At 58.0% G+C, this 24,014-nt stretch overlaps 1 protein-coding gene across 1 annotated transcript in view; it reads left to right on the top strand.

Annotated features, from left to right (window-relative positions):
* STK32C (serine/threonine kinase 32C) overlaps window positions 1-23,002 on the top strand; it is a 37,138-nt gene extending 14,136 nt beyond the window's left edge. The window contains exons 3-12 of the mRNA XM_032282045.1: window positions 2,681-2,832; window positions 6,093-6,266; window positions 7,244-7,281; window positions 7,443-7,532; window positions 7,724-7,827; window positions 8,514-8,630; window positions 9,996-10,121; window positions 10,209-10,340; window positions 21,277-21,344; window positions 22,336-23,002. Coding sequence (XP_032137936.1) covers window positions 2,714-2,832; window positions 6,093-6,266; window positions 7,244-7,281; window positions 7,443-7,532; window positions 7,724-7,827; window positions 8,514-8,630; window positions 9,996-10,121; window positions 10,209-10,340; window positions 21,277-21,344; window positions 22,336-22,477 — 1,110 coding nt within the window. The 5' untranslated portion in view covers window positions 2,681-2,713 and the 3' untranslated portion in view covers window positions 22,478-23,002. The remainder of the gene's footprint in view (window positions 1-2,680; window positions 2,833-6,092; window positions 6,267-7,243; window positions 7,282-7,442; window positions 7,533-7,723; window positions 7,828-8,513; window positions 8,631-9,995; window positions 10,122-10,208; window positions 10,341-21,276; window positions 21,345-22,335) is intronic.
* The last annotated feature ends 1,012 nt before the right edge of the window (window positions 23,003-24,014 follow it).

Here is a 24,014-nt window from a genome sequence, read left to right as displayed (position 1 = left end):
GTGCCTCTCCTGGCGTCCGGGGCTGCTGGAGGCCCCGGTAGGAGGACTCTCTGTGCCTCTCCTGGCATCTGGGGGCTGCTGGCCACTCCTGGTGTCCTCAGCTTGCAGCTGCATCACTCCATCCCCCATCCCCAGACTGGCATCTTCTCACCACTGGCTCTGCTCCACCTTCACACACCTCACCCCCATGCCTGTGTCATCTCTTTTCTGTCTCTTGCAAGGATGCCTGTGGTTGGCATTAGGGCCCATCCTGATTCAAGACCTCCAGATCCTCAATTATACCTTCAAAGACTTATTCCCAGTAAGGCCACATTCCAAGGCTCCTGGTGGCCTGTGAGTGTGGGCTTGTCTTTTGGGGACACACTCGGGTGTACTTCGGGGGTTGAGGCATTCCCCTGAGGGTCCCAGGGAGCGACTGTGGCACCTCACCCTGCACTGCCAGTACTTTGCATGGTGCTGCCACATAGAGAGACTTACAAACTTTTCTTGAATTGCAGTTGAGCTGAGAATGTTCCAGAACACAAAGCCCAAAGACTTGGGAGACTTGGGTCTGACCCTACCTCTCCTCTACTCCCCAGGGCAGCTCCTCCCACAGGGCCAGGCCAGGGGCTTGGATTGTGGCTGATGGTGCCACCATCCATGGCAGTTTGTTTCACAGGTGGGGAAACTGAGGCTGGAGGGAAACGGATCTGCTACTTTGTTGTGGTAGACAAAGGAGCCAGGGTGTGCAAGACCAGGCCCTGACCCCAGGCAGCTTTTCTGTCCCTGCTCCCTGGCCACGGGTGACTGGACGTGTATGACCGGGAGAGCAGACTCCAGTCACAGGGCCAAGGACCGGTCCCACACGGAGCCCAGGCCCCAGCCTTGGGACAGGGGGTGGTCCTGGGTGAGCTTGCCTGGCGGGAGGGTGAGGACCCGTCTGGAGTAGACACCCTTCAGTGTTCACTGCCCCTGTGGCTGGGCCCAGAGGGCACGGGAAGCCAGGAGCACCTGTCCCCTGGTGAGTGGGCTGTGGGGGTTCAGCACCCCAAGGAAAGGCGTGTTCTTCCAGAGATCGCCTCTGAGAGCTGACCTGCCACATGAGCAGGCAGGGCAGAGGGACCACAGAGAGGGTTGGGTCACTCAGGCAGGCAGCTTTCTGGGGCGGCTCACAAAGCCTGGGGCTTTGGACTGGCGGAGAGGGCCTTGGGCCAGAGGTGTGGGCACCGCTGCGGGCAGACCCTGTGTGAGGTGGGCTCAGCAGCCCCGCCCAGCTTCCCAGCAGCAGCAGGAGCCCCAGGCTCAGCCAGTGCCCCCAAGCCAGGCTCCTGAGGGCAGAGGGTAGGGGGTCAGGTTTTCTACCCTGTTCGCCTCACAGCCTGTCCTATCCCAGCCCCGGGAAGGAACCAGCCTTTCTGGAGCGGTTTCTGGGCCTGTGGTCGCTGCCCCGGGCATCCAGTGGCCCCGTGCAGGAGGGCGTGAGCACTGGGGCAGGTGCAGGCAGGCTCTGCTCTTTCTGTGCCTGCGTGGAGCGAGGCTGGGGCTTCCATCTGGAGGACGGGACTCTGCTCCCTGTGGGCAGGTGCATGAAAGGGAGGCCGTGCTGCTGAGCCATGCCACTCTGCCCTGTTGGCAGCGGGAAGCAGCAGGAGAGGGTCCTTGGGGCTGAAGTGGGTGGCCGGGGGCTGCCACAGCTCACACTCATTTTCATTTTGAAACCTTCAGCTGACTTTCAACATCATAATTTAAAACGTGGTTGTAGGAAATGCAGGAAGTTCAAGAGAAATCCCGCCCAGCCCTCCCAAGGCGGCCTTGTTCAAGCTCAGCCTCTGCCTGTTCTTGCTGTGCTGCCTGCAGCTGCCCCCACTCCTTGGCAGGTGTGGCTGTGTTTTCAGGAGCCCCAATCAGCACATATGCCTCTGGGCAGCCCCCAGCACAGGGCACTTCCTGCCTCTCCAGGCCCAGCTTTCCCCACCCACCAGGCAGGGCGGTGCTGAGGCCATACCTGGTGCCAGCTTCCCAGAGAGGCCACATTTAGTGCCCATGCGCCAGACCAAACCACTGTCTCCCGTGCCACGGGGCTGCCCCTGCATCCACCCAGGCCACTGCTTGGCACAATCAGACATGCTTTCCTAGTCTGGGCTAGCCTGTGATCTCACAGTTTGACTCTCAGAAGCCCCTGGAGGGAGGGAGGGAGGAAGGGTCACCACTTTGCTTCACAACAGGACTGAGTCTCAGGGAGGGGACTCCAGGAACAGCCATGGAGCCACGATGTGACTGAGACAGGTGCCTCCAGGGCCACACACTAAGCAATACAGGAACCTCTGGGGGCAAAATCATGGTCCCCAAAACATCCATGTCCTAATCCCCGGAACAAATATGTTGCTGTATGTGGCAAAGGAAAGCATCTGCTGCGTCCAGGTGGTGGAGGGGCTGTGGTGGGTCCCCAGGCATCCCCACGCACCCTCAGGTATCCCCGTGAATCCTCAGGTATCCCCACGCACCCTCAGGTGTCCCCGTGAATCCTTAGGCATCCCCACGCACCCTCAGGTGTCCCCGTGAATCCTCAGGCATCCCCACGCACCCTCAGGTGTCCCCGTGAATCCTCAGGCATTCCCACGCACCCTCAGGTGTCCCCGTGAATCCTCAGGCATCCCCATGCAATCCCAGGCGTCCTGCCGATCAGCCCTGTGTCCTCCAGGTGTGCATCGTGCAGAAGCGGGACACGGAGAAGATGTACGCCATGAAGTACATGAACAAGCAGCAGTGCATTGAGCGGGACGAGGTCCGCAATGTCTTCCGGGAGCTGGAGATCCTGCAGGAGATCGAGCACGTCTTCCTGGTCAACCTCTGGTGAGCCTGCCATGGGGCCTGGCCTTGCTGCTGAGACTGGCTGCCCTGAAGCTGGGACGGCACCGGCCGTGCTCTCCTGCCCTCGGTGCTCCCTGGCCCTCGTGCCTCGGGGATGCCCCCACCACCCACAGGCCCTTTCTGCCCCGCCCCATTCATGTCCCTTTCTATGTGCAGGTGTCTGTAGCATGCTGGGGTTAGTTAATGCAGCATCTCTGCTGAGCGTGCCGGAAGCTTGGGGGTTCCCTACAAGGGAGGTGTGCCTCCCCATGGAGTCTCTGGTAGCAGTCAGTGGGGGAGAGTTAGGGACTGACCTGGAGTTCCTTCCAAAAAAATGAACTCCAAGACCAGCTCCAGGAGGTGTTGGAACCTGCTCTGCTGAGAGGTTCACCCCCTTCCTCTCTGTGAGTCCTCCCTGATGCAAGGGTCCTCCCCAACTCAGGAGTGTTCCCCAGTGCAGAGGTCCTCCCCAGCACAGGGTCCTCCCTGGCTGCCTTCCTCCCACACTGGACGCTGTGCTCCAAGATGTGCTCACCGGCGGGAGTTTTTCCCAGAAGCTCCTGTGGAACACAGGGTGTTCCAGCAGCTGGCGGGGGGGGGGGGGGCAGGTGGCATGCAGTGCTGGTCCTGGCTGGCAGTCTCGGAGGGATTGAAACCTTCTGTACCTTCCCTCAGGGCCCGTTAGCTAAACTCAAAGGAAGAGGCAGCAGGAGGACTTCGAGGGGGTGAGAGCGAGCCAGGGCCAGTGCCTTCACTGTGAGAATAGATTTGGGGCCAGCTGCTTCAGGGACTTACTCAGAGCCCAGACCTGCCCCCTAGCTGGCTACTTAGCTGGGGTCACCGCAATAGGAAGAGGGACTTCGCAGTGGACAGTGGCCGCTTTCCAGAGGCTATGTACCGTGCCTAGGCATGGTGTTATGTGGCTGTTCTCCGTAATTGCTGGGGAGGAGTGTTCAAAGCCCGGCCTTCCAGGGCAGCTGGGGAGAGACAGGGAGATGCTGACCAAGGCCTTGGGCATGGGGAGCTGTGGGCTGCCCAACCCCCGAGGAAGGATCCTGAGCGGTGGCCACGGCCCCTCCCCCCGGCTCCTGGCCCCTCAGCTGCACCATCTGTGCATGGCTGCTGTTCTCACTCACTGTGACCTCCTGGGGATCTGGGCTCCTGCAGTCATCTGGTCCCAGGAAGGCAGAGGGCTGGCGTGGCTAGAGGATGTCTTTGTGGCCCGTGGTCTTGTTTTTGGCGTTCTGGGCAGTGGTTCTAAAGCTGAGGGCGTCTGAGCACCAGTGTCCCTGAGACCTGCCCGTGCCGCCCAGTGGCCAAGGAGGGTTGGGCCTGGGTCAGCTCCCTCGTCATTGAACAGTGGTGCTTACTCCTGGGTCAGTGGGGAGGGCAGGAGCTCTCTGTGAGGCAGGCATGGTCTGCAGCCCTGCAGGAACGGGCGGCCATCGTGATTGACACTCAGCCACAACACTGGCACTGAGGGGTCTGTGGAGAAAGAAGACCCAGGACTTCTCTCTCCTGTGGCCCTGGGCTTCCCCTCACCCCAGCCCTCCTGGCCTCTGCTGGGAAGCAGGATTGTCCAGTGGTCAGGAGCGTGAGCTCCTGGGCTGAAGCCCTCCACCCTGCCAGGGGTGACACACCTCACCTCACGGCTCGTCATTTCCTCATCTGGCAGACTCGGGGCTCTGAGCCCCGAGTTAGGATTTATATATGAAGTATATTAACTTTCTTTCCACTCCTGTTGCAGCTGGGGTCCCTGTCCCCTCAGGCCACCTGCCAGGACGTGTCTCCTGCCTTCTGGTGGGGCCATGCGGGGTGGTGCCACCACATTTTTCCCTCCAGGTGTGGGAGTGTCTCCTGCCCTTCTGGCTGTTCTCCAGGGCCCGTGGGCCTGTCCTGAGGCCTGGCATCCTGAGTCCTTTGCCCTGTGGCAGCATTTCCACATCCCTTCCCCAGTCCCTAGCCTGCACCACCCTCTCCAGGCCACCTTTCACTGAGGATGAGGATGGGAGGCTTTTGGAAGACAGGTAGAGGGACATCACATGAAACATGAGTTCTCTGTGCATTATTCTTGAGAGGTCCTGTCATTTAGCCGTTAGAGTTACCTCTGAGAGCTCACAGAAAAAAATTGCGAAGTGGATGGAGGTCCTTAAAGTGGTTTTTTGCTATAGCCATTATCACCTTCTTCATCATCATGTTTATCACCACCAGCAGCATCACCAGTATTATACCATCACCATCACCACCACCATCATCACCATCATCACCACCACCATCACCACCACCATCACCATCACCATCACCACCATCATCACCATCACCATCACCATCATCACTACCACCACCACCATCACCATCACCATCACCACCACCACCACCACCATCACCACCACCACCATCACCACCACCATCACCATCACCACCACCACCACCATCGCCACCACCACCACTACCACCACCATCACCACCACCACCATCATCACCATCACCATCACCATCACCACCATCACCATCATCACCACCACCACCATCACCAACACCATCATCACCACCACCACCATCACCAACACCATCATCACCACCACCACCATCACCACCATCATCGCCACCACCATCATCACCATCATCACCACCACCATCACCACCACCACCACCATCACCATCATCACCACCATCACCACCACCATCACCACCAATACCATCATCACCACCACCACCATCACCACCGCCACCATGATCACAGCCACTCCTATCACCATACGATTACCGGTGCTATTGTCAGCATCACCAGCGTTACTGCCACTGTTGTCACTGTCATCGTCATCACCAGGGGTGCTGTTTAGAAAGTGCCTGACACTGTCAGGAGTTTTACATATACTGCCTCGTTTTCTTTAACAACCCTGCAAGGCAGATGTTTGTGTCCCCATGTTACTGAAGAGGAGCCAGGGCAGCTGGAGCCAGGGCAGCTGGAAGCAACCCAGTGATGGGCACTGTGTTCTACTCTGCATTTGCCACACACAGGTGCCTCTGGCCCCCAACTGGGCTCCAGCACAGGGTGGTCTGTCCTTGCTCGGGGTCTGGGCTCAGAGCAGCACTGGACTTGGGTGGAATCAGTGCCTTGGGCAGGCCTCTGTTCTGGGAATGCCTGGGTGCTGATGCTGGTGTGGGGCTGTGGTCCTTAGGGGGAGATGTGTCAGCTGTGGGAGGACCCATGACTGGCTCCCCAGCTGTGTGCACGCCAGGCCCTTCATCGGTGCCCACAGGTACTCCTTCCAGGATGAGGAGGACATGTTCATGGTCGTGGACCTGCTTCTGGGCGGAGACCTACGCTACCACCTGCAGCAGAATGTGCAGTTCTCCGAGGACACGGTGAGGCTGTACATCTGTGAGATGGCGCTGGCCCTGGACTACCTGCGCGGCCAGCACATCATCCACAGGTGGGTGCGTGGTGGATGGCGGGTGTGGCTGCTGCAGCCTTGGGTCAGGCCGCTGGCGGGGGGTCCACACTCCCACAGAGCCGCCCAGCCCCTCTGCCCCACCCTTGCCTGAGAGCCTGCCCCCAGCTGTGGCACCCCTGCCGACCAGGTCAGTCCCATAGCTGCAAGCTGGGTGTCCGTCTAGGGGGCCTGGTCCAAGCAGCCGCAGCTGAGACTGGACACAGAGGGCCGTTAGCCCTGGTGGACAGACCACGGGCCGGGTCACAGCAGGTGGCGTTCACCTGGTCCGTTTAACTGAAGGCTCCTGCTTGCCTGTCCGCCATGTCCCGGGGAATCCAAACTAATTTTAACATGAGCTTGAAGCAGATGAAATTAGGAAGCAGAGCTGGTGTGATGGCTCTGAAAGTAAAACTTAAAAAAAGAAAATGGGAAGCAGATTATGAAGGAAGTGGAATCGGGAAGCAGGAGTTAGGCTGAAATTTTGCAGCTATGGAATAGATAGGAGATACCTATGGGGTGCATTTTGAAGTGGAATAGGGTGCGGCCTCATTTCTGCTTGTGAGGACTCCGATGTCTGCTCGTGACCCGGGCCCCAGTCACTGAGCGGGGCTGTGTGCCTGGAAATCAGAGTACACTGACAGCTGAGGCAGCTTGGTCCCCAGGAGGCCAGGCTGTGGGGGAAGGGCAGGCCCTGCCAGCAATTCCTCTTGTCCTCTGGGGCTCCAGGCCCCCGCCCAGTGTCTGGTGCCAGGTCTGTGCTGCTGTCCAGATGCCACAGGGAATGAAGTGGCTGGCTAACTCTGCCCCCACCCAGGGGTGTGAGGTCCTAGCATTGTCTAAGGACCAAGTCAGGCTCCCAGGCCCCTGCCTCAAGTGGGTGGATGGAGTGTCCTGGGGACTCCAGGAATTGTGGCGGGGATTCCAGGGCAGAAACTGCAGATTTCCCAACTCGCCTTCCCACTTTCTGCCCTTTCTAGAGATGTCAAGCCTGACAACATTCTCCTGGATGAGAGAGGTGGGTGGGGCCGGCTCTGTGAGGCCCAGGTGGGTGGGGGCCGGGTGTGTAAAGCCCAATCTGGGTGCTGGCAGGGATGGAGCGGTAGGGAAAGGGGGGTCCTGCCCACAAGGACGCATCTCTGGTCCTGGGACAGTCACACCTGCCCCCTGTCTGCACAGGACACGCGCACCTGACCGACTTCAACATCGCCACCATCATCAAGGACGGGGAGCGGGCGACAGCGTTAGCGGGCACCAAGCCGTACATGGGTGAGCCCGAGCTGGGGTTCTTGGTGGGAGCTGGCTTTCTCCAGGTGTGAAGGACAGGCCTCAGCGGCTTCTCCGTCCCATGCTGGAGGCGGCCTGGTCTCAGGGTGTGGCCGCGGGGTGCCAGCTCTGTGCGCACGGGTCTGGGCTGTGACCCTGCGGCAGCTCAGCTGTTCCTTCTTTCTGTCGGAAAGCTCCAGAGATCTTCCACTCTTTTGTCAATGGCGGGACCGGCTACTCCTTCGAGGTGGACTGGTGGTCGGTGGGGGTGATGGCGTACGAGCTGCTGCGAGGATGGGTATGGACCCCCGGCAGTCCCCGGGCTTGGCCGCCGCCACCAGCAGGTGGCCTGAACGCCGGGGAGGAAGGTGGCCGCCCCAGTGCCCCGGCGCTCAGGGATGTCTCTGCTCTGCCTGAGGAGTCACACTTTTAGCCAAGTGCAGTCGGTGGTGGGATGCCTGAGCCGGGGGAGGAAGGACAGACTCAAGGCGGTTTCCTGGGGCATTGTGGGGGCCTGCAGGCTGGCCTCTGTGTGGGTGGACAGGGCTGAGAACTGGCCAGCAAGGGTGCTGCCTTGGAACTTTCTGCAAAAAGTTTCTTGTGGGTCCCTGTGCTCTCACCGTTGGTGGCCACAGCAAGGCCAGTCCTGGAGACCAGGAGGCTGGGGGCCCTCTTGCAGACCACACCTCTCAGCCCTGCGTGGGACCCTACCCCTGAGGAATCCGGCTCTCTCCTGGCCCTCTGGTCTGCCTGGACCTGGGATCCCAGCCAGATGAGCACACCAGCCATGGTGCAGGACCCAGGCGCAAGCTTTACCCCCAGGCTCCCCCACGGCAGGCGGAGGCCAGGCTATGCTCAGAACTGTGCCTGCACTTGGGGTGGGTGGAGGGGGGCCTCTTAGGGCACTGGCACCTGTGCCTGGCATTATTCTGGGTGTCCTGGGAGCCAGGAGGACCTGCCCAGCGCTGCCTCCCTGTTCTCCAGAGGCCCTACGACATCCACTCCAGCAACGCCGTGGAGTCCCTGGTGCAGCTCTTCAGCACCGTGAGTGTCCAGTATGTCCCCACGTGGTCCAAGGAGATGGTGGCCTTGCTGCGGAAGGTGAGCCCCATGCCTGAGCCTCTTCGCCCACTGAGCACCCACCTCCCTCCCACATTCACCTGCAGCTCGGGGCACTCGTCCCCTGGCAGCACAGGTCCCTTCACTGCAACGTGCAGGGGCCTCGCAGATGGCAGCCCCGAGCCCTGGGAAGCGAACCCTGCCAGGTCATGACCTGGTGATCCCTGAGATGTGTCCCCAGGGACCCTTACAGCGGGTCCGTGTGCCTGCTCTGCTGGTCACCACAGAGGAGCCATTGCCAGTCCCCGTGCCCTACCTGTTGGAAGGAGGGAATGGGCTGGGCATGTTCAAGCCCATGCTATCTCTGGAACCCTTTACCCCTGTGCCTCCTGGGGAAGGCGGGCAGCCACTGCCCACTGCAAATGCCTCTCAGGGGACATCAGCCTGGCAGGGACCTGGGCAGGGGTGTGGCCATCAGCGGTGCCTCCCATTTGTGGTTGGGGACTGGGCTGGGGCTGTGCATTGACTGGGGAGCACAGCTCCCCATTCAGAGCCTCACTTTAACACCATGGAGGATTTGGAGTCAGAGCCAGACCCGGGCAGGACAGGGAGGGGAGGGGGCCCGGCTCCCGGCTCCCATCTTCAGGCATGTGGGGCCTCCTGCTCTGGGATTGTAGCGAAGTAGCCTCAAGCCGTGGGGAGGCCTGGCCTGCGGGGGCCTCTCCCCAGCCCAGAGACAACCTCCAACCCCACTCTAGCCCCATGAAGCTCGGCCACACCTGCCCAGGTGGTTCACAAGGTGGCACTGGGCTAGAGAAGGCCTGCGTGGGGACTGGGGATGACCCACCAGCCCAAGCCCGCCAGGGAAAGCCTGCACGGGCTCCGGGTCTGCAGCGTTTGCCCTGGAAAGACAGCAGGTGTCAGCGCTGGGATGCTGCTTCCCTGGCCACGCATGGCTGCCCTGGACTCGGAGTCCTGCAGAGGCCCCCTGTGGTGAAGGAAATGGCTGTGGAGTCGTTACCGTGGGGCCAGCCACGTGCAGAGTGTTTGCCGCTCGCCAGGCCTCGGCTGCCACCTCCTGGCAAATCCTGGCAGAGCCTTCCCTGCGGGCCCTCTGCTGCTCTCCAGCACCAGGGGTTTGGGCAGCACCACTCAGGTCGAGTGCCCCTTGGGCCACATGCTGAGCTGATCACGGCACTGTGCCTGATGTCGGCACCGCCCTTCCTCACGTGGCCCTGAGGTTCCTGAATTCCGAGCCTCAGGCCTGGTGGAACCCTCCCCAGGGTGCCCTGTCCTGGGGTGGTGGGCTGTTCCGTGCTGGTGGGTGATGGGCCCAGGGTCCAGCCAGGCTGCTGCGGGGGCTGCGGGCTGTGGGCCCCGGGCGCCCTGATGCAGGCCTGGTTGCAGCTCCTCACTGTGAACCCTGAGCACCGGTTCTCCAGTCTCCGGGAGGTGCAGGCAGCTCCAGCGCTGGCCGGCGTGCGGTGGGACCACCTGAGTGAGAAGACGGTGGAGCCGGGCTTTGTGCCCAACGTAAGCCTGTGGGCGGCGCGGGTGGGGGCCCTGGGGCTGGACACGGGCGGTACCCACGGGCCGGGCTCAGCACCCATCCCTCTGTAGAAAGGCCGTTTGCACTGCGACCCCACCTTCGAGCTAGAGGAGATGATCCTGGAGTCCAGGCCCCTGCACAAGAAGAAGAAGCGCCTGGCCAAGAACAAGTCCCGGGACAGCAGCAGGGACAGCTCCCAGTCCGTAAGCGCGGGCGGCTGGGGCGCCGTGGGGTGCTGGGTCGGGCTTCTCTCCACCACCACGGGCAAGGCATGTAGGGACCCCTGGCAGGCCACACATCCCGGAAGTCCAGCACACCATTTTCCAGAAGCCACGAGAAGGCCAGAACCTCCCTTCTGCCTTTCCCAGCCCCCACCTCCTCGTGAAGCATGCGTGCAGGGACAACCAGGGGTGGGGTTGTGAGTGTGCAGGGACAGCCACGTGACGCCCTCACGCTCACCCAGATGTGTTGTTGATCGTGTGTGGGGGGATGGCCACGCGAAGCCCTTATACTTGCTCAGGTGCGCTGGCATCAGTTGTGTGCCGGGGACGGCCGCGTGAAACCCTCATGCTCGCCTGGGTGTGCTGGCCTCAGTTGTGTGACTGGGGATGGCCACGTGAAGCCCTCATGCTCGCCTGGGTGTGCTGGCCTCAGTTGTGTGACTGGGGACGGCCACGTGAAGCCCGCACGCTTGCCTGGGTGTGCTGGCCTCAGTTGTGTGACTGGGGACGGCCACGTGAAGCCCTCATGCTTGCCTGGGTGTGGTGGCCTCGGTTGTGTGACTGGGGACGGCCACGTAAAGCCCTCATGTTCACCCAGGCGTGCTGGCCTCGGTTGTGTGTGCGTGGGGACGGCCACGTGAAGCCTTCACACTCACCCGGGTGCACCAGTGTTGGTTGTGTGTGCAGGGACACCATGTAAAGCCCTGATATTTGCCCAGGTGTGCCAGCATCAGTTGTGTGCAGGGACGGCCACGTGAAGCCCTCACGCTCGCCTGGGTGTGCTAGTATTCTGAGGCTGCCAGAACAGGTGACCACGAATCAGGTGGGTGAAGAACAGGAATGCGTCGTGTCTGAGACGGGCCTGAGTGGTAACGACACGGCCTGGTGCACAGCCGGCTCTGCGGTAACTGCTCCGTCTCCTGCCGTTCCCTTGTCCTGACGATCGGCTCTGTCTAGGCAGCGGACAAGGTGAACCTGTTGGGCGGCCATGTTATGATCTCATAGTTTCTGTAAACTGGAAGTCCAGGCATGGGTAGCTCTGTTCTCTGCTCTTGGGTCTCACCAGAGTGTGAGCCAGCATTGACTGAGGTCATGGTCTCATTGAGGATTAGATAGCTGCTGTGGTTGGAACATTTCCCCGAAACCCATGTTGACATTTGGTTCCTTTTGTGGCGGTGTTAGGGGCTTTCGGGGGACGATGGGGCCAGGTGGGTTCTTCCCGCCTGGATGGGGTCAGTGCTGTTGTGAAAGGGTGACCTCAGCCTCCTTTGCGTCTTTGCTCCTCTGCCACATGAGGAGGGAGTGTCCCGGTGTGGATGTGGTTCATGTTCCGTGTGGACACAGTATTCACAGTAGAGCATCAACGGGCTCCCTTTAAATCAGCAGATTGAAAAAGAGATAAAAAGAAACGTGTTGTCTTACAGTTTGGAGGCCCGAGTCCAAAGTGAGGGTGTCAGCAAAGCCGTGCTCCCTGTGAAGACTCCGGGAAAGGAAGCCAGTCCTTGCCCCCAGCCTCTGGCAGAGGCTGCCTTGGCCAAGCCACGTCCCTGCAGCCCTGCTTCTGCCGCCGCATGGGGGCTGCCTGTGGTGTGCCTGCGCCTCCTCCCCACTTCTTACGAGGATACCAAGCACTGGATTTGGGCCACCCTGACCCAGTATGCCCCATCTTATCTTGATGATATCTGCAAGACCTCACTTCCAAATAAGGTCACATTCAACAGGTACCCAGGATCAGGACTTGAATGTGTTGTTTTTGCGCATACCACCAGGATGCGGCTGATACTCACCAAGGAGTAGCCACGGTTATGTGTTGATGCTGGGGTGACAGCGATGCATTGGGTCCCTCGCTGGTCCCTCTGCCCCCGGGCCTGCCCAGGCCTGTGCTGGATGCCCTGGGACTCTCATGCCCCAGCCCTGTGCAGCCGCCTCTGACCTGGCAGGCCCTGTATTGCTCCTGGACGGAAGATGGGTGTCAGTACCCTCCTCACCGTGATATGGGGGGCAGGGGTGGGGTCATCCCCTGGGGCCCTCATTTTAGGGGAACACAGGCCCCCCAGTGGGTCAGGCTCCCATCCTCGCCCCGCCTCCAGGTCCGTAGCCGGCAACCCCAGGCGTCCTCAGGTGGAAGTGCAGGTGGGGAGCTGTCGCCTGCCAGGTGCTGCTGGGTGAGGTGCTGCTGAGAGCCACAGGATGGTGGGGAGGTTCTTGGGGGATTCTTTGGCATTCCCACCGTTGGGTATTTAAGTTTCCCTACCAGAGCATGTCTGGAGCCAGGGCTCGGGGCTGTAGAAACAGGCCCAGGAGGAGGTCGGAGCCATGTGCAGAGGCCGGCTGGCCATGTTGTGCTCCCGGGAGGCTCTGGGTAGGAATGGGTGAGGCCAGGCACCTGTGAACTGGAGGAGCTTGGCTTTGTCTGGGTTGGTTGTGGGGAGATGTTCTCGCTGGAGGGTGGGAGGTGTTCCGAAAGGCACCCATCACTCCAAAGACATGTCCCACTTTTAACCCCGAGACTGAGAGAGGTTTTTTGAAACAGCGTTATTTTGATATAATTCACATTCCATACAATATACAAGACAGCCACGTAAAGCATATATTTGTGTGGTTTTTAATATAGTCACAGGGCTGTGCATCCTCCACTGCCATCCGAATTGAGAATCTGTTCATCTGCTGTAAGAGAAAGACCCACCGATGAGCAGTCACGGCCCTTTCCCCTCTCCTCTCTGCCCCTGGCAGCCACAAAGTTGCTCTGCGTCTCTTGAGGTTTGTCTGTTGTGGACGTTGTGTGTAAGTGCAGTCACACACGACGTGGTCATTTGTGGCTGGCTTCCTCACTGTGCAGGGTGTGTCTGAGGCTCATCCGTGCTGTGGCCGGTCAGCGCTTCATTCCTCTTGATGGCTGAGTAATATTCCACATGTACATCACCTTGCATTTATCCCATCATCAGTTGATGAGTATTTGTTTTTTCCACTTGTTAATATTTTTCATTATAATCAATAATGCTGCTGTGAACATTCACGTACAAGTCTTTGTGTGGATATGTACTTTCATTTTTGGGGGCAGACACCTAGGTGTGAACCCTCTGGGTCACATGTGACTCTGGGCGTCATGTATGGAGGAAACGCCTGCCCTTTTCTGCACCAGCTGTGCCATTTTGTGCCCCTGCCAGCAGTGTGTGAGTTCTGATTTCTCCATATACTCGCCAAGTCTTTTTATTGTCTCGTTTGTTTTTTAAATTATAGGCATCTTAGGCTGGGCGCAGTGGCTCAAGCCTATAATCCCAGCACTTTTGGAGGCCAAGGCAGGTGAATCGTGAGGTCAAGATTCATAGTGAGTCCTGTCTCTACTAAAAATACAAAAATTAGCTGGGCATGGTAGTGGGCACCTGTATTCCCAGCGACTTGGGAGGCTGAGGCAGGAGAATTGCTTGAACCCGGGAGCTGGAGGTTGCAGTGAGCCGAGGTCACGCCACTGCACTCTAGGCTGGCGACAGAATGAGACTCCATCTAAAAACTAAAAGTTATTGGCATCTCAGTGTACAGTGATTTTGTGATTATGATTTGCCTTTTCTAATGATATTGAACATCTTTTGAGGCGTTTTATCGGGAATTGTGTGTGTCTAGGGAAATGTCTATCCGCATTTAAAAAAATCTTTTGTCTTATTTTAGTCTACTCTTGACAATATATTTTAATTGGCATGTCTTATTTTACTTCCTTTTTTTCTTGCTTGCTTTATTACCACAACCGGAATGCAGCGGTACGATGATGGCTCACTTCAGCCCTGACTTCTTGGGCTCAAGTGACCCTTCCTGCCTCAGCTGCCACAATAACTGGAACTGTAGGCGTGTACCACCACAGCGGGCTCATTTTGTAGAGACAAGGGCTCACTGTGTTGCCCAGGCTGGTCTCAAACTCCTGGAGTCCTCCCTCCTCAGCCTCCCAAAATGCTGGGATTACAGATGCCTGACCTAATTGGTGTATTTTAGACCATTCACATTTAAAGTGACCGTGGAGGCCGAGGCAGGAGGCTGCCTAAATCCAGGAGTTAGAGACCAGCCCAGGCAACAAGGTGAGAACCCATGTGTATTAGTCCATTTTCATGCTGCTAATAAAGGCATACCTGAGACTGGGTAACGTATACAGTAAAAAGGTTGAGCGGACTTACAGTTCCACATGGCTGGGGAGGCCTCACAATCATGGTGGAAGGCAAGGAGGAGCAAGCCATGTCTTACAAGGATGGCAGCAGGCAGAGAGAGAGCTTGTGCAGGGCAACTTTCATTTTTAAACCCATCATATCTCATGAGACTCATTCACTATCATGAGAACAGCGCAGGAAAGACACGCCCCCATAATTCAATCACCTCCCACCAGGTTCCTCCCACAACACGTGGGAACTGTGGGAGTCACAATTCAAGCTGAAATCTGGGTGGGGACACAGCCAAACCATGTCACCAACTCTATAAAACACATGAAAAATTATCCAGGTGTCATGGTGCATGCCTGTAGTCCCAGAGACTTGGGAGGCTGAGGTGAGAGCATTGCTTGAGCCCAGGAGTTTGACACCAGGCTGGGCAACACGGCAAGACCCTGTCTCTATAAAAAATTTGAAAATGAGCCGGGTGTGGTGGGACACATCTGTGATACCAGCCACACAGGAGGCTGCGGTGGTAGGATTGATCACGTGAGCCCAGGAGTTCAAAGCTGCTGTGAGCTATGATCGTGCCCTTGCCCTCCAGCCTGGGCAAGAGAGAGACGTGCTGTCTCATAAATAAGTCGTCACTGATACGGTTCAACATGACACCTACCATGTTTGTAACTGTCGTCTATTGGTTGGATTTGTTGCTTTCCCTTCTCCCTATTTTTCTGCCTTTTCTGGTTTTAATTAAGGATTTTATATGACTCTAGTTTATCTCCTCTCCTAGCATATTAATTGTACTTCTTTTTGAAATATTTTTAGTGGTTGGCCTGGACATTGCAGTATACTGTTGGCATATGGGCGTCTACCCTCACCTGACACTCTGCCCACCCGTGTGCAGTGGGCGTGCCTCGTGTCAGCACCCCTCCTGCGTTCCTCCTGTCCCTGACGACACTGCTGTCATTCACTTCATTTATCTGTACGCTGTCATTACTCACTACGTTGTTATTGCTGTTATTTTAACAGCTGTCTTTTGGATCAATTAAGAACGTTAAAAGTTTCATTTTGCCTTTATTCATGCCCCTTCTAAAGCGCCGCCTTTCTTTATGTGGACCCAAGTTGCTGACCTAAATCACTTTCCTTCTCCCGAAGAACTTCATTTAACACGTCTTATAGAACAGGTCTAGTAGAGATAAATTCCTACCCTTTTTGTTTGTCAAGAAAAGTCTTTTTCTTTCACTTTTAAAGAATAATTTCAGTGGATATAGAATTCTAGACTGGAAGGTTTTTACCTTCAACACTTTAAATATTTCAGTCTACTCTTGCTTATGTGATTTCCAACAAGAAATCTGCTTTTTTTTTTTCTATAAGTAGGATTCCTCCCCACCCCTCAACCCTAGTGCCTTTCAGGATTTTCTGTCTTTGGTTTTCTGCAGTTCGAATAATGGTATGCCAAGGTGCAGATTTTTTAAAATATTCATTCTGCTAGGTGTTCTCTAAGCTTCCTGGATCTGTGGTTTGGTGTCTGTCATTAATTTCAGAGAATTCCCTGTCATTATTTCACATATTCTGTTCTCTTTCTCTTCTCCTGCTGGAAATCCAGTGATGTATACGTGGTGCCTTTTGAAATCGTCCCATAGCTCTTGGATATTCTGTTCATTTTTTTCACTCTTTTTTTTCTCTTTGCATTTCAGTTTGAGAAGTTTCTGTTGACATTTCTTCAAGCTCGTAGATTCCTTCCTGTTGGGTACCAGCCCCAACCCCACACGTGGGTACCCTTAGTCCCGGGGGTGACGAGGAACTGAGAAAAAGAAGTAAAGACGAGACACAAGAGTAGGATTTACAGCATGTGTCCAGGGGTCCAGCGCAACCGTGGGAACAGCACTGGCCCCAGCTCTGGGCTCCACACACGTTTCTTATGTGCATAATCTCATGGATTTTATGGGCGTGGAAGGGGAGGGTCAAGGAATGGGTAACATAGCTGGGCAGAGAGCACTGGAGATCCCTCTAACGCTCGGCATTTATCACTGATTGTCACCAGGGTGCAGCTGCGCCAGAAGTACATCAGATGAGGAACCACCAGGTCTGACCACACCCACTGCATCAGAGGCGTTTATCATAGAGCAAGTAAAATCACTCCATGTTCCAAGAACCTCCGCAGAGCCTGAGGCGCTCCGTGCCCTCTGCCCTGCAAGGCTTTTCTCCTCCTTGCCAGCTCCCATCTGCAAAGACCCTCCCGGATCCTGTGAGCAGAGGTCACTCCCTTCTCAGAGATCTTTGGACACGCCCTCTTTACGAGGCCCCCATGCAGTCTCCATGTTGAGAAGACATTCGTGGGACCAGAGCCGTGTCCCCTGCCCTGCAGCCACCCCGGTGTCACTGCGGGACGGTCTTCACCTGAGGCCTCCTGTTGCCTCTTCATTTCTCATTGACTGCACCAACAGTGTAGTTTACTTCGGTGTATAAACTTCAGTGTACTCCAAGCCAAGCAAGCTTGTCATGATTTAGCCAGAAGTAACGTGGGTCTCCCCAGCCACCTTGACCCACACCTTCCTCGTCTGGATCCAGGCTCCTGAGGAACCATCAGAGGCAGCCTCGTGTCTGTTCCCAGCGTTTCCTTCTGATTCCCCCTTGCGGTGTCCACCTCTCTGCTGACGTTGCCCGTCTGTTCCCCATCTGTTCTTGCTTGCTCCCTACTTTTCCCGTAGGGCCTTTACCATATTAATCAGAGTGACTCTAAATTTCCCGCCTGATCATCCCAGCACAGGTGCTGTATGCGGGTCCCTTCTCAAGCGTGCATTCTCTGCACACTTTTATTTTCTTCCCGCTTGTAGTACGCCTTGTAGTTTTTGTGGAAAGCAGGACATGCTGTGTCTGGTACTAGGAACTGCAGTACACAGGCCTTTGCTGTGAGGCTTATGTTTCCTGGCCAGGTTTGGGGCAGGGTTTAATGTCTGCGTAGCTGTGGGTCCCAGAGGCTTCACATTTGATTCCATTTCCTCAGCTACCCTTGGCTTCCCTAAATTGTCCTCAGAGAGTCCATGTCAGCCCTCACTGCTGGAATCCCCCTCATGCTGCGGAGGCCCCGTTGGTGTGTTGAGAAGGTGATACGGACTAAATCTCAGTCTCGGGGGCCTGTGCCCTTTCACAGTTGTGTATCTGCTTTTCCGCTCCCGTAAATGAGACAGAAAGGCCAAAGAGGGGTACAGGCTGAAAAAGTCTTCCCCCAAGTGAGATAAGTCTTTCCCTCAGAGAGCAAATTCCATTTGCCATGGAGAATGCTCCGGGTGTCAGTCACAGCGGTGACTGTTCCCCTCCCATGCCAGAGCCCAGAAGGGATCTTCCTTGGCTTCATTAAGACCTGGCAGGGTTCCCAGAGGGGAAAACCCACAGAAGGCTTGGGGCCCGGTAAGACAACGGGAGCCCAGGAGTTCCGCAGTCGGCCGCAGCTGTTCCCAGGGCTGCCTGGGAGGTGTCCCTGCAGCTCCTGCGCCATCAGCTCTGCTCCAGGCCAGCAGGTCTCAGCAGTGACTCTGCTCACCCGACTCTCCAGACTTTGGGCTCGTGGCGGTGCTTTGACCTCCGCGCTCTGATGCGTCCAGGAAAAGTCATCGGCTTTCATTTCTTCAGCATTATTCCTGCTGCCGGGATGGGAACGAGACTTTCCATGTTGTTCGCAGCAGAGCAGAAGCCAGGGTCCTTGCTCGTCCTTGTGTTTCTTCGTCAGTCATGTATTTTATTTCCTGGACCCAGGTGTCTTATCAGACAGGTGACGGGCAGATTTCCTCCTGTTCCGCGGGCTCTCTTCTCTTTCTGGAGGGCACCATTTGCAGCAGGGAAGTCTTGGACCTTGACGTCTGATGTGGCCATTTCTTCCTCGGCTGCTGTGCTTTGCTAAGGATCCATCACCTCAGCTGAGGCCGCAGGGACTGACTCCCACACTTTCTTCTAAGTGTTGTATAGTTTAAGTTCTGATCCATTTTGAGTTAACTTCTATGATCGGTGTCAGGGGCGGGTCCAGCTTCATGCTCTCGTGGGTGGATTTCTGATTGTCTTAGCGCCGTTTGCTGAAAAGATGATTCTTTCCCCCTTTGAATAGCCTTTGACATCACACCTTGTCTTCCCACTTGCCACTTTATTCCATCCGTCCGGATGTCTGCCCTGAGCCGGGACCCCACCATCTTGATGACGGCGGCTTTGTAGCAAGCTTTCAAATCAGGACCCGTGGAGCCCCCAGGTTTGCTCTTTTCTGACATGATTTGACTATTCTGGTGCCTTGCATTTCCAGTGAATGCCGAGAGGTTTGGCAGCGGCACCTGAGCTGCCAGGCAGATGTGTGATGGCGTCAGGGGTGGAAGCCCGGCCCATTTCCCAGGCCTCTCGTCACTGTGGGTGACATCTGGGGTCCGATGCTGCGTCTCAGCACGTGTGGAGGTGCCATGGGGCCCTGAGATGGGGATTCCTGTGGGAGTTACTCAACTCATCCAGGAGAGACCCCCACCCCCCACTGCCTGCGGGATGGGAAATGACAGCAGGGCTTGGCTTTCAAGCAGAAATCCGGAAACCCTGTGGGAAGTGGCTTCAGCCTTCAGGGGACGTGGGAGCATCGCCCGTGACTGAAGAGGTCGCCTGTCCTGACGGCGCTGGGCTTTCAAGTGCCCACACCCATCAGTCATGGGCAAAGGGCGCCCCTGTGGCCTCCTGGCCCGTGTGTGCCCTGGCAAAGGGCTCCAGCCACCCAAGGCAGGCCGCTGAGGAAGAGGTGCAGGCGGAGGCCATCAGAGGAAGGGCAGGACAGACCCAGGCCAGGCACAGACACCACCGTGCTGTCCTGCTGGCAGTGCTCCACACACTTGGGGAAGAGAGTCCCTGTGGAAACGGGTCGTGGTGACACGTCTCAGCGCTCCACAGCCAGGCTCAGGCACCACTCAGAGCCACTTCTTCCAGATGTTTCTGGGGCAGCTCCTCAGGCTTCCAGTGGCCTCTCTGCCTAGGAAAACGTGGCCGTGGAGGCGGGAGGATGACCGACAGCCCCTGCTCTGGCTGTGCACAGGGCCGTGGCGAGCACTCATGTTCCGTGTCCCCAGCGTCCACCCCAGCCCCTCCCGCCCTGTGTTGCTGTGAATCTCAGGATCCCGGTGGCTCAGTCCTGCCCCGAGCCTCACTCGGACCTTCATCCCTGAGCGATCTGAGCCTCGGGTCACCATCACTTGGCCAGCCAGAGTTTGCACACTTGTCTACATCAGGGTTAGGCCAGAGAGTGCCGGGACACAGCAGATCACCCAGTCGGTCTCTCTTCTCAATGACTAAGGACACGTCCCCTGCCAGGATGGTGAGTCCTGTAGGGAGTCCACCATCCATGTGGAGGAGAGGGCTGCCCGCAGAGTGTGTGGGAGTCTGCTGGCGGCTTCTTGAGCCCTCAGCCAGGTGCTGGCCCTCACAGGAGGAGCAGGCGGAGCCCACGCAGGGCTGGGAAGAAAGAGTCCACATTCCCGCTGCCAGGGTGAAACCATCACACCACCACAGATCCGGGAGAGCACAGAGGGCACTGCCTCAGGGTGGGAATGTGAGCTGCTCCACAAACCCAGGAAATGTGCCAAGCCCTACGCTTCCTTCCTAGAGGGAAGAGGTGCAAGGTGAGATGGCTTATCCTTTTCCCGGATGGGTGTGTCCCAGTGTGACGCACGTCACCAGATCCCTGAAACATTGCAGAGGACAGGTTTCTGCATCGTCACAGCGTTGATCTCCTGCACTCCGGACGTGTGGTTACAGGGTGTCCAGAGTACTTGCAGTCAGCATTAATAGGATCCACGGGGCCGGGTGCAGTGGGTCACGCCTGTAATCTTAGCATTTTGAGAGGCCAAGGTGGGTGGATCACCTGAGGTCAGAAGTTCAAGACTGGCCTGGCCAACATGGTAAAACCTTCTCTCTACAAAAATTAGCTGGGTGTGGTGGCACATGCCTGTGATTCCAGCTACTCGGGACGCTGAGGCAGGAGAATCACTTGAACCCAGGAGACGATTGGCGGTGAGCCAAGATGGCACCATTGCACTACTGCCTGGAGTCTCACAGAGTGAGACTCCATCTCAAAAAGTAATAATAGGACCCAGGGATGGTGGGTGAGAGTGTCCAGGTGTCGAGGCATGGACAACGCCGTGACAGGGAAGAGTGCCCTTAGTCCTGGGGCGGGGCCGTGAAAGCATGCTGTTGTCCGTCTCGGGTGGACGCAGACTGTCCTCACCCGCTGCCCAACTTTACCGCCTCTGCCACTGGCCAGTCATGTGGGACGGTGGTCCCGTAAGATGGTAACACTGGATTTTACTGTACCTTTTGTGTATCTGGATAGGGGTGAGCGTTCTCACATGCACCCACTCACACGTCCCGTCCGGCCTCCAGAGCCCAGCTCCCTCCCTCTCAGGGCGACTTCCCGAGGCTGTGCACCTGAGGTTCTGCTGTCCTCGCAAGTGGGTGTCCTCTGCCCTCAGCTGCAGGAGGTGGGGTGCTTTCAACGTCACCTCCAGGCCCGCGGCTCTCTGCACTTCCCACTGCGACTTGGCTGAGCTGGGTCTGCCGTTTGCCCGCACGTTGGTAGTCCATGGTCCCCTTAATGATGCTTTCCCACACAATGCCAGCACTGCGCGGTCAGCTTCAGTACCAAAGAGGCCATCGTCCAAAGAAAGCCACAGGTGCAGGCCCGGCAGCGATGCCAGACACTCACCTGAAGGGACATGGGTGGGACCTGGACAACGTCCCCCACAGACTCATGTGTGCCTTTCTGTCCACAGGAGAACGACTATCTTCAAGACTGCCTTGATGCAATCCAGCAAGACTTCGTGATTTTTAACAGGGAAAAGTGAGTGTGTGGGGGTGGGTAAGCGTGGTGGCAGGGAGGAGGAAAATGGGGCCAAGGTTAAAGTTTTCTTGGTCACATGAGTTGGCATCTGTGGGCCTGGGGTACGTGGCCTTGCTCTCATGCAAGTCCTGAGACCCTGCAGCCACGTGACCTCCATGAGCCTGGGTGTGTGGCCCCCCTCTCACACAAGTCCTGAGACCCCCCCCACCCCGCAGCCACATGACCTTCGTGGGCCTGGGGTGCATGGCCCCTGCTCTCTTTGGGGACTCTGAGCAGCAGCTGTGGAGGGGAGCGGCGGGAGGCCCCTGCCAGGCTCTGGCGTGTTTGGGCTCCACTCAGGGCCCGTGGCTGAAATCATCTGGGAAGAGACCAATCGTTTGCCCAGACAAGGGGAGGGGGCTTCCTAGGAGGCCCTGCCAGGGCCACGTTAATTCCTGACGCAGGCACGCCCCCGGTCACTCAGCTGACCTTTCCCAAATTGCAAGTACGAGGGAACGGAAAGGGCAAAGGTGGCTGGTGGCAGGCAAGGCAGGCCAGGGACAGCAGCAGCTGCCACGGTGGGGCCCAGCTGCCATGGGTGCGCCCTGTGCTTGCATGAGTGCCTCCTGAAGGAGTGGTCTCTGAGCTGTTGTGGGCAGGGTGTGCAGGCTGGCAAGTGCAGACCCTGGGGATCAGAGGTCCAGGTGATGAATGAGGTTCAGCCAAGCCTCGTTCCCAGGTCGCTGACCTGTGGCACCTGCACACTCAGGCCTTCTGGCTGGAAACACGCCAAGCCTTGCCAGTGTCCTTGCATGCCCCCGCCCACCCCCAGGCCCCCTGTCATACTCAGTGACTGTATCGGGGGCATGGCCTTTCCAGCAGACACCCAGCCTGTGGCCCACACTTGGGCACCCACGCCATGGCCTGTTCCCTGAGCCCCCGGGCAGGTCATGGGACAGTGATGCTGGGGTGGTGGGGGCGTAACTCCCTCCATGTGTTCCTGCCACCCCAGGCTGAAGAGGAGCCAGGACCTCCTGAGCGAGCCTCTCCCCGCCCTTGGGCCCAGGGATGTTGCGGAGCCTCTGGAGGACGAGGCAGAGCCCTCCGCCTTGCCCATGTGCGGCCCCATCTGCCCCTCGGCCGGGAGCGGCTAGGCCGGGACGCCCGTGGTCCTCACCCTCAGGCTGGTTTAGAGACTCAACTGCCAGAGGAGGGCCACGGGGCGGAAGCCTGGCATTATGTTCCCACCCAGCAGCCTGGCTGGCAGTGCCCGCAGTGCCCTGGACACATTTCATACCTCGGGTTCGTGGTGTTGGACGGGACAAGAGGCTGTGGGTGCAGCAGGCACCTGTGGAGGCCAGCAAGGAGGGCACTGCCCATGGGCCCTGGGACCTGCCTAATGGCGAAAGCGCTGCTGGGCGCCCCTTTGTTGCGCACAGGGGGCCGGGGCCACAAATGGGAAGGAGCCCTTGGCCCCGCTTGGCCCCCAGGCTGGGCGTGGCCTACTTCACAAGGTGAGCACTTGCAGGGTGCCCAGGCTCGGCCCAGTTCTTGGAGGTCAAGGGCGCGGGCTGTGGGTAGCGGGTGGGGAGGCAGATGTTTTCTGATCACACTGCTCCAGCATTTCTGCTGCTTCTGTATAGTTTTCACCTCTGAGAATTACAGTGTGAGAAGCGCTTGGTGTGGTGTGTCCTGTGTCTGCCCAGCCGTCAGGCCCAGCTGGACTCGGGGTGGGCAGCTCCTCAGAGCAGAGCCTCCCCAGGGCTCCAGGAGCACGGCATGGCGTGGGTGCCTGTCTCCGTGGCCCTGGAGCCATAAGGCTGTGGGAGGCGTTGACGGTGCTGGAGGCAGGAGCCCAGGACAGCACCACGCACGGTGGAGCCATCGCAGTGCCAGGCAGTGCTCGGCCCTCCGTGAAGGGACACAGCCCTCTCGCTGTGCCAGGTGGTTCTGTCACTGGGACTGTAACTGGGTAAATGGCCTGTGTGCTTCTCTCTGGTCCCGCTGGAGAACAGGCTCAGCCCGTCAGCCCAGCACTCCGTTCCTCTGGGGGAATGCATGTGTCGAGTCTGCGCCGCCTCCCAGGACAGCAACCATGGTGAACATGTGTCTAGATCCGTGTCCACGATCCCTGCTGCACCCCTGGCAAACAGGTCCCTCCTGTCCTTGGGTGGGCTGAGATGGCAACGGCCAAGGAACATCTGGGGAAGAACCGGACGTGCCAGGAGCAGAGTCCTAAGTCCGAGGGGAGAGGACGCAGCCCCCCGTCCCCTGCCCGCCCCTGCCCTCTGAATCCCAGAAGGAATTAGCCAGCAGCTCACATGGGGGACATGGCGCCCAAGTCACCACCAGGAAGGGCGGCCCGGTCCCTGTGAAGGCCCTGAGGTGGTCCTGTGTGCTCGGTGGAAACGTGGGGATGTCAGAGGCAGATGCGGGGGAAGGACAGGTGTGGGTGGGGTTTGTGTAAGTGCGTTTGGGGAACATGGTAGGTGGTGCTCCTTGTCTTTCCCCGAGACACTGGTGGGGTGTGGGTGCTGTCTGGTTCCCCTGATCACCCCCAACCCTGGGGCAGAGCCAGGGATGCCAACTCCCCACAGCTGGGCCACAGGGAGCCCCGAGAAGGAAACGCCGAGGACCCAGGGCCTCCTCCAGGGCCGCTGCCTGGGATCAGCACTGCTTTTGAGAAGCCCA

The sequence above is a fragment of the Sapajus apella genome, unplaced genomic scaffold (assembly GCF_009761245.1).
Source record: "Sapajus apella isolate SASKATOON/1434 unplaced genomic scaffold, GSC_monkey_1.0 scaffold13, whole genome shotgun sequence".
Lineage (NCBI taxonomy): Eukaryota > Metazoa > Chordata > Mammalia > Primates > Cebidae > Sapajus > Sapajus apella.
Note: the sequence above shows the minus strand (reverse complement) of the source record. Positions and strands in the feature narration are given on the sequence as shown.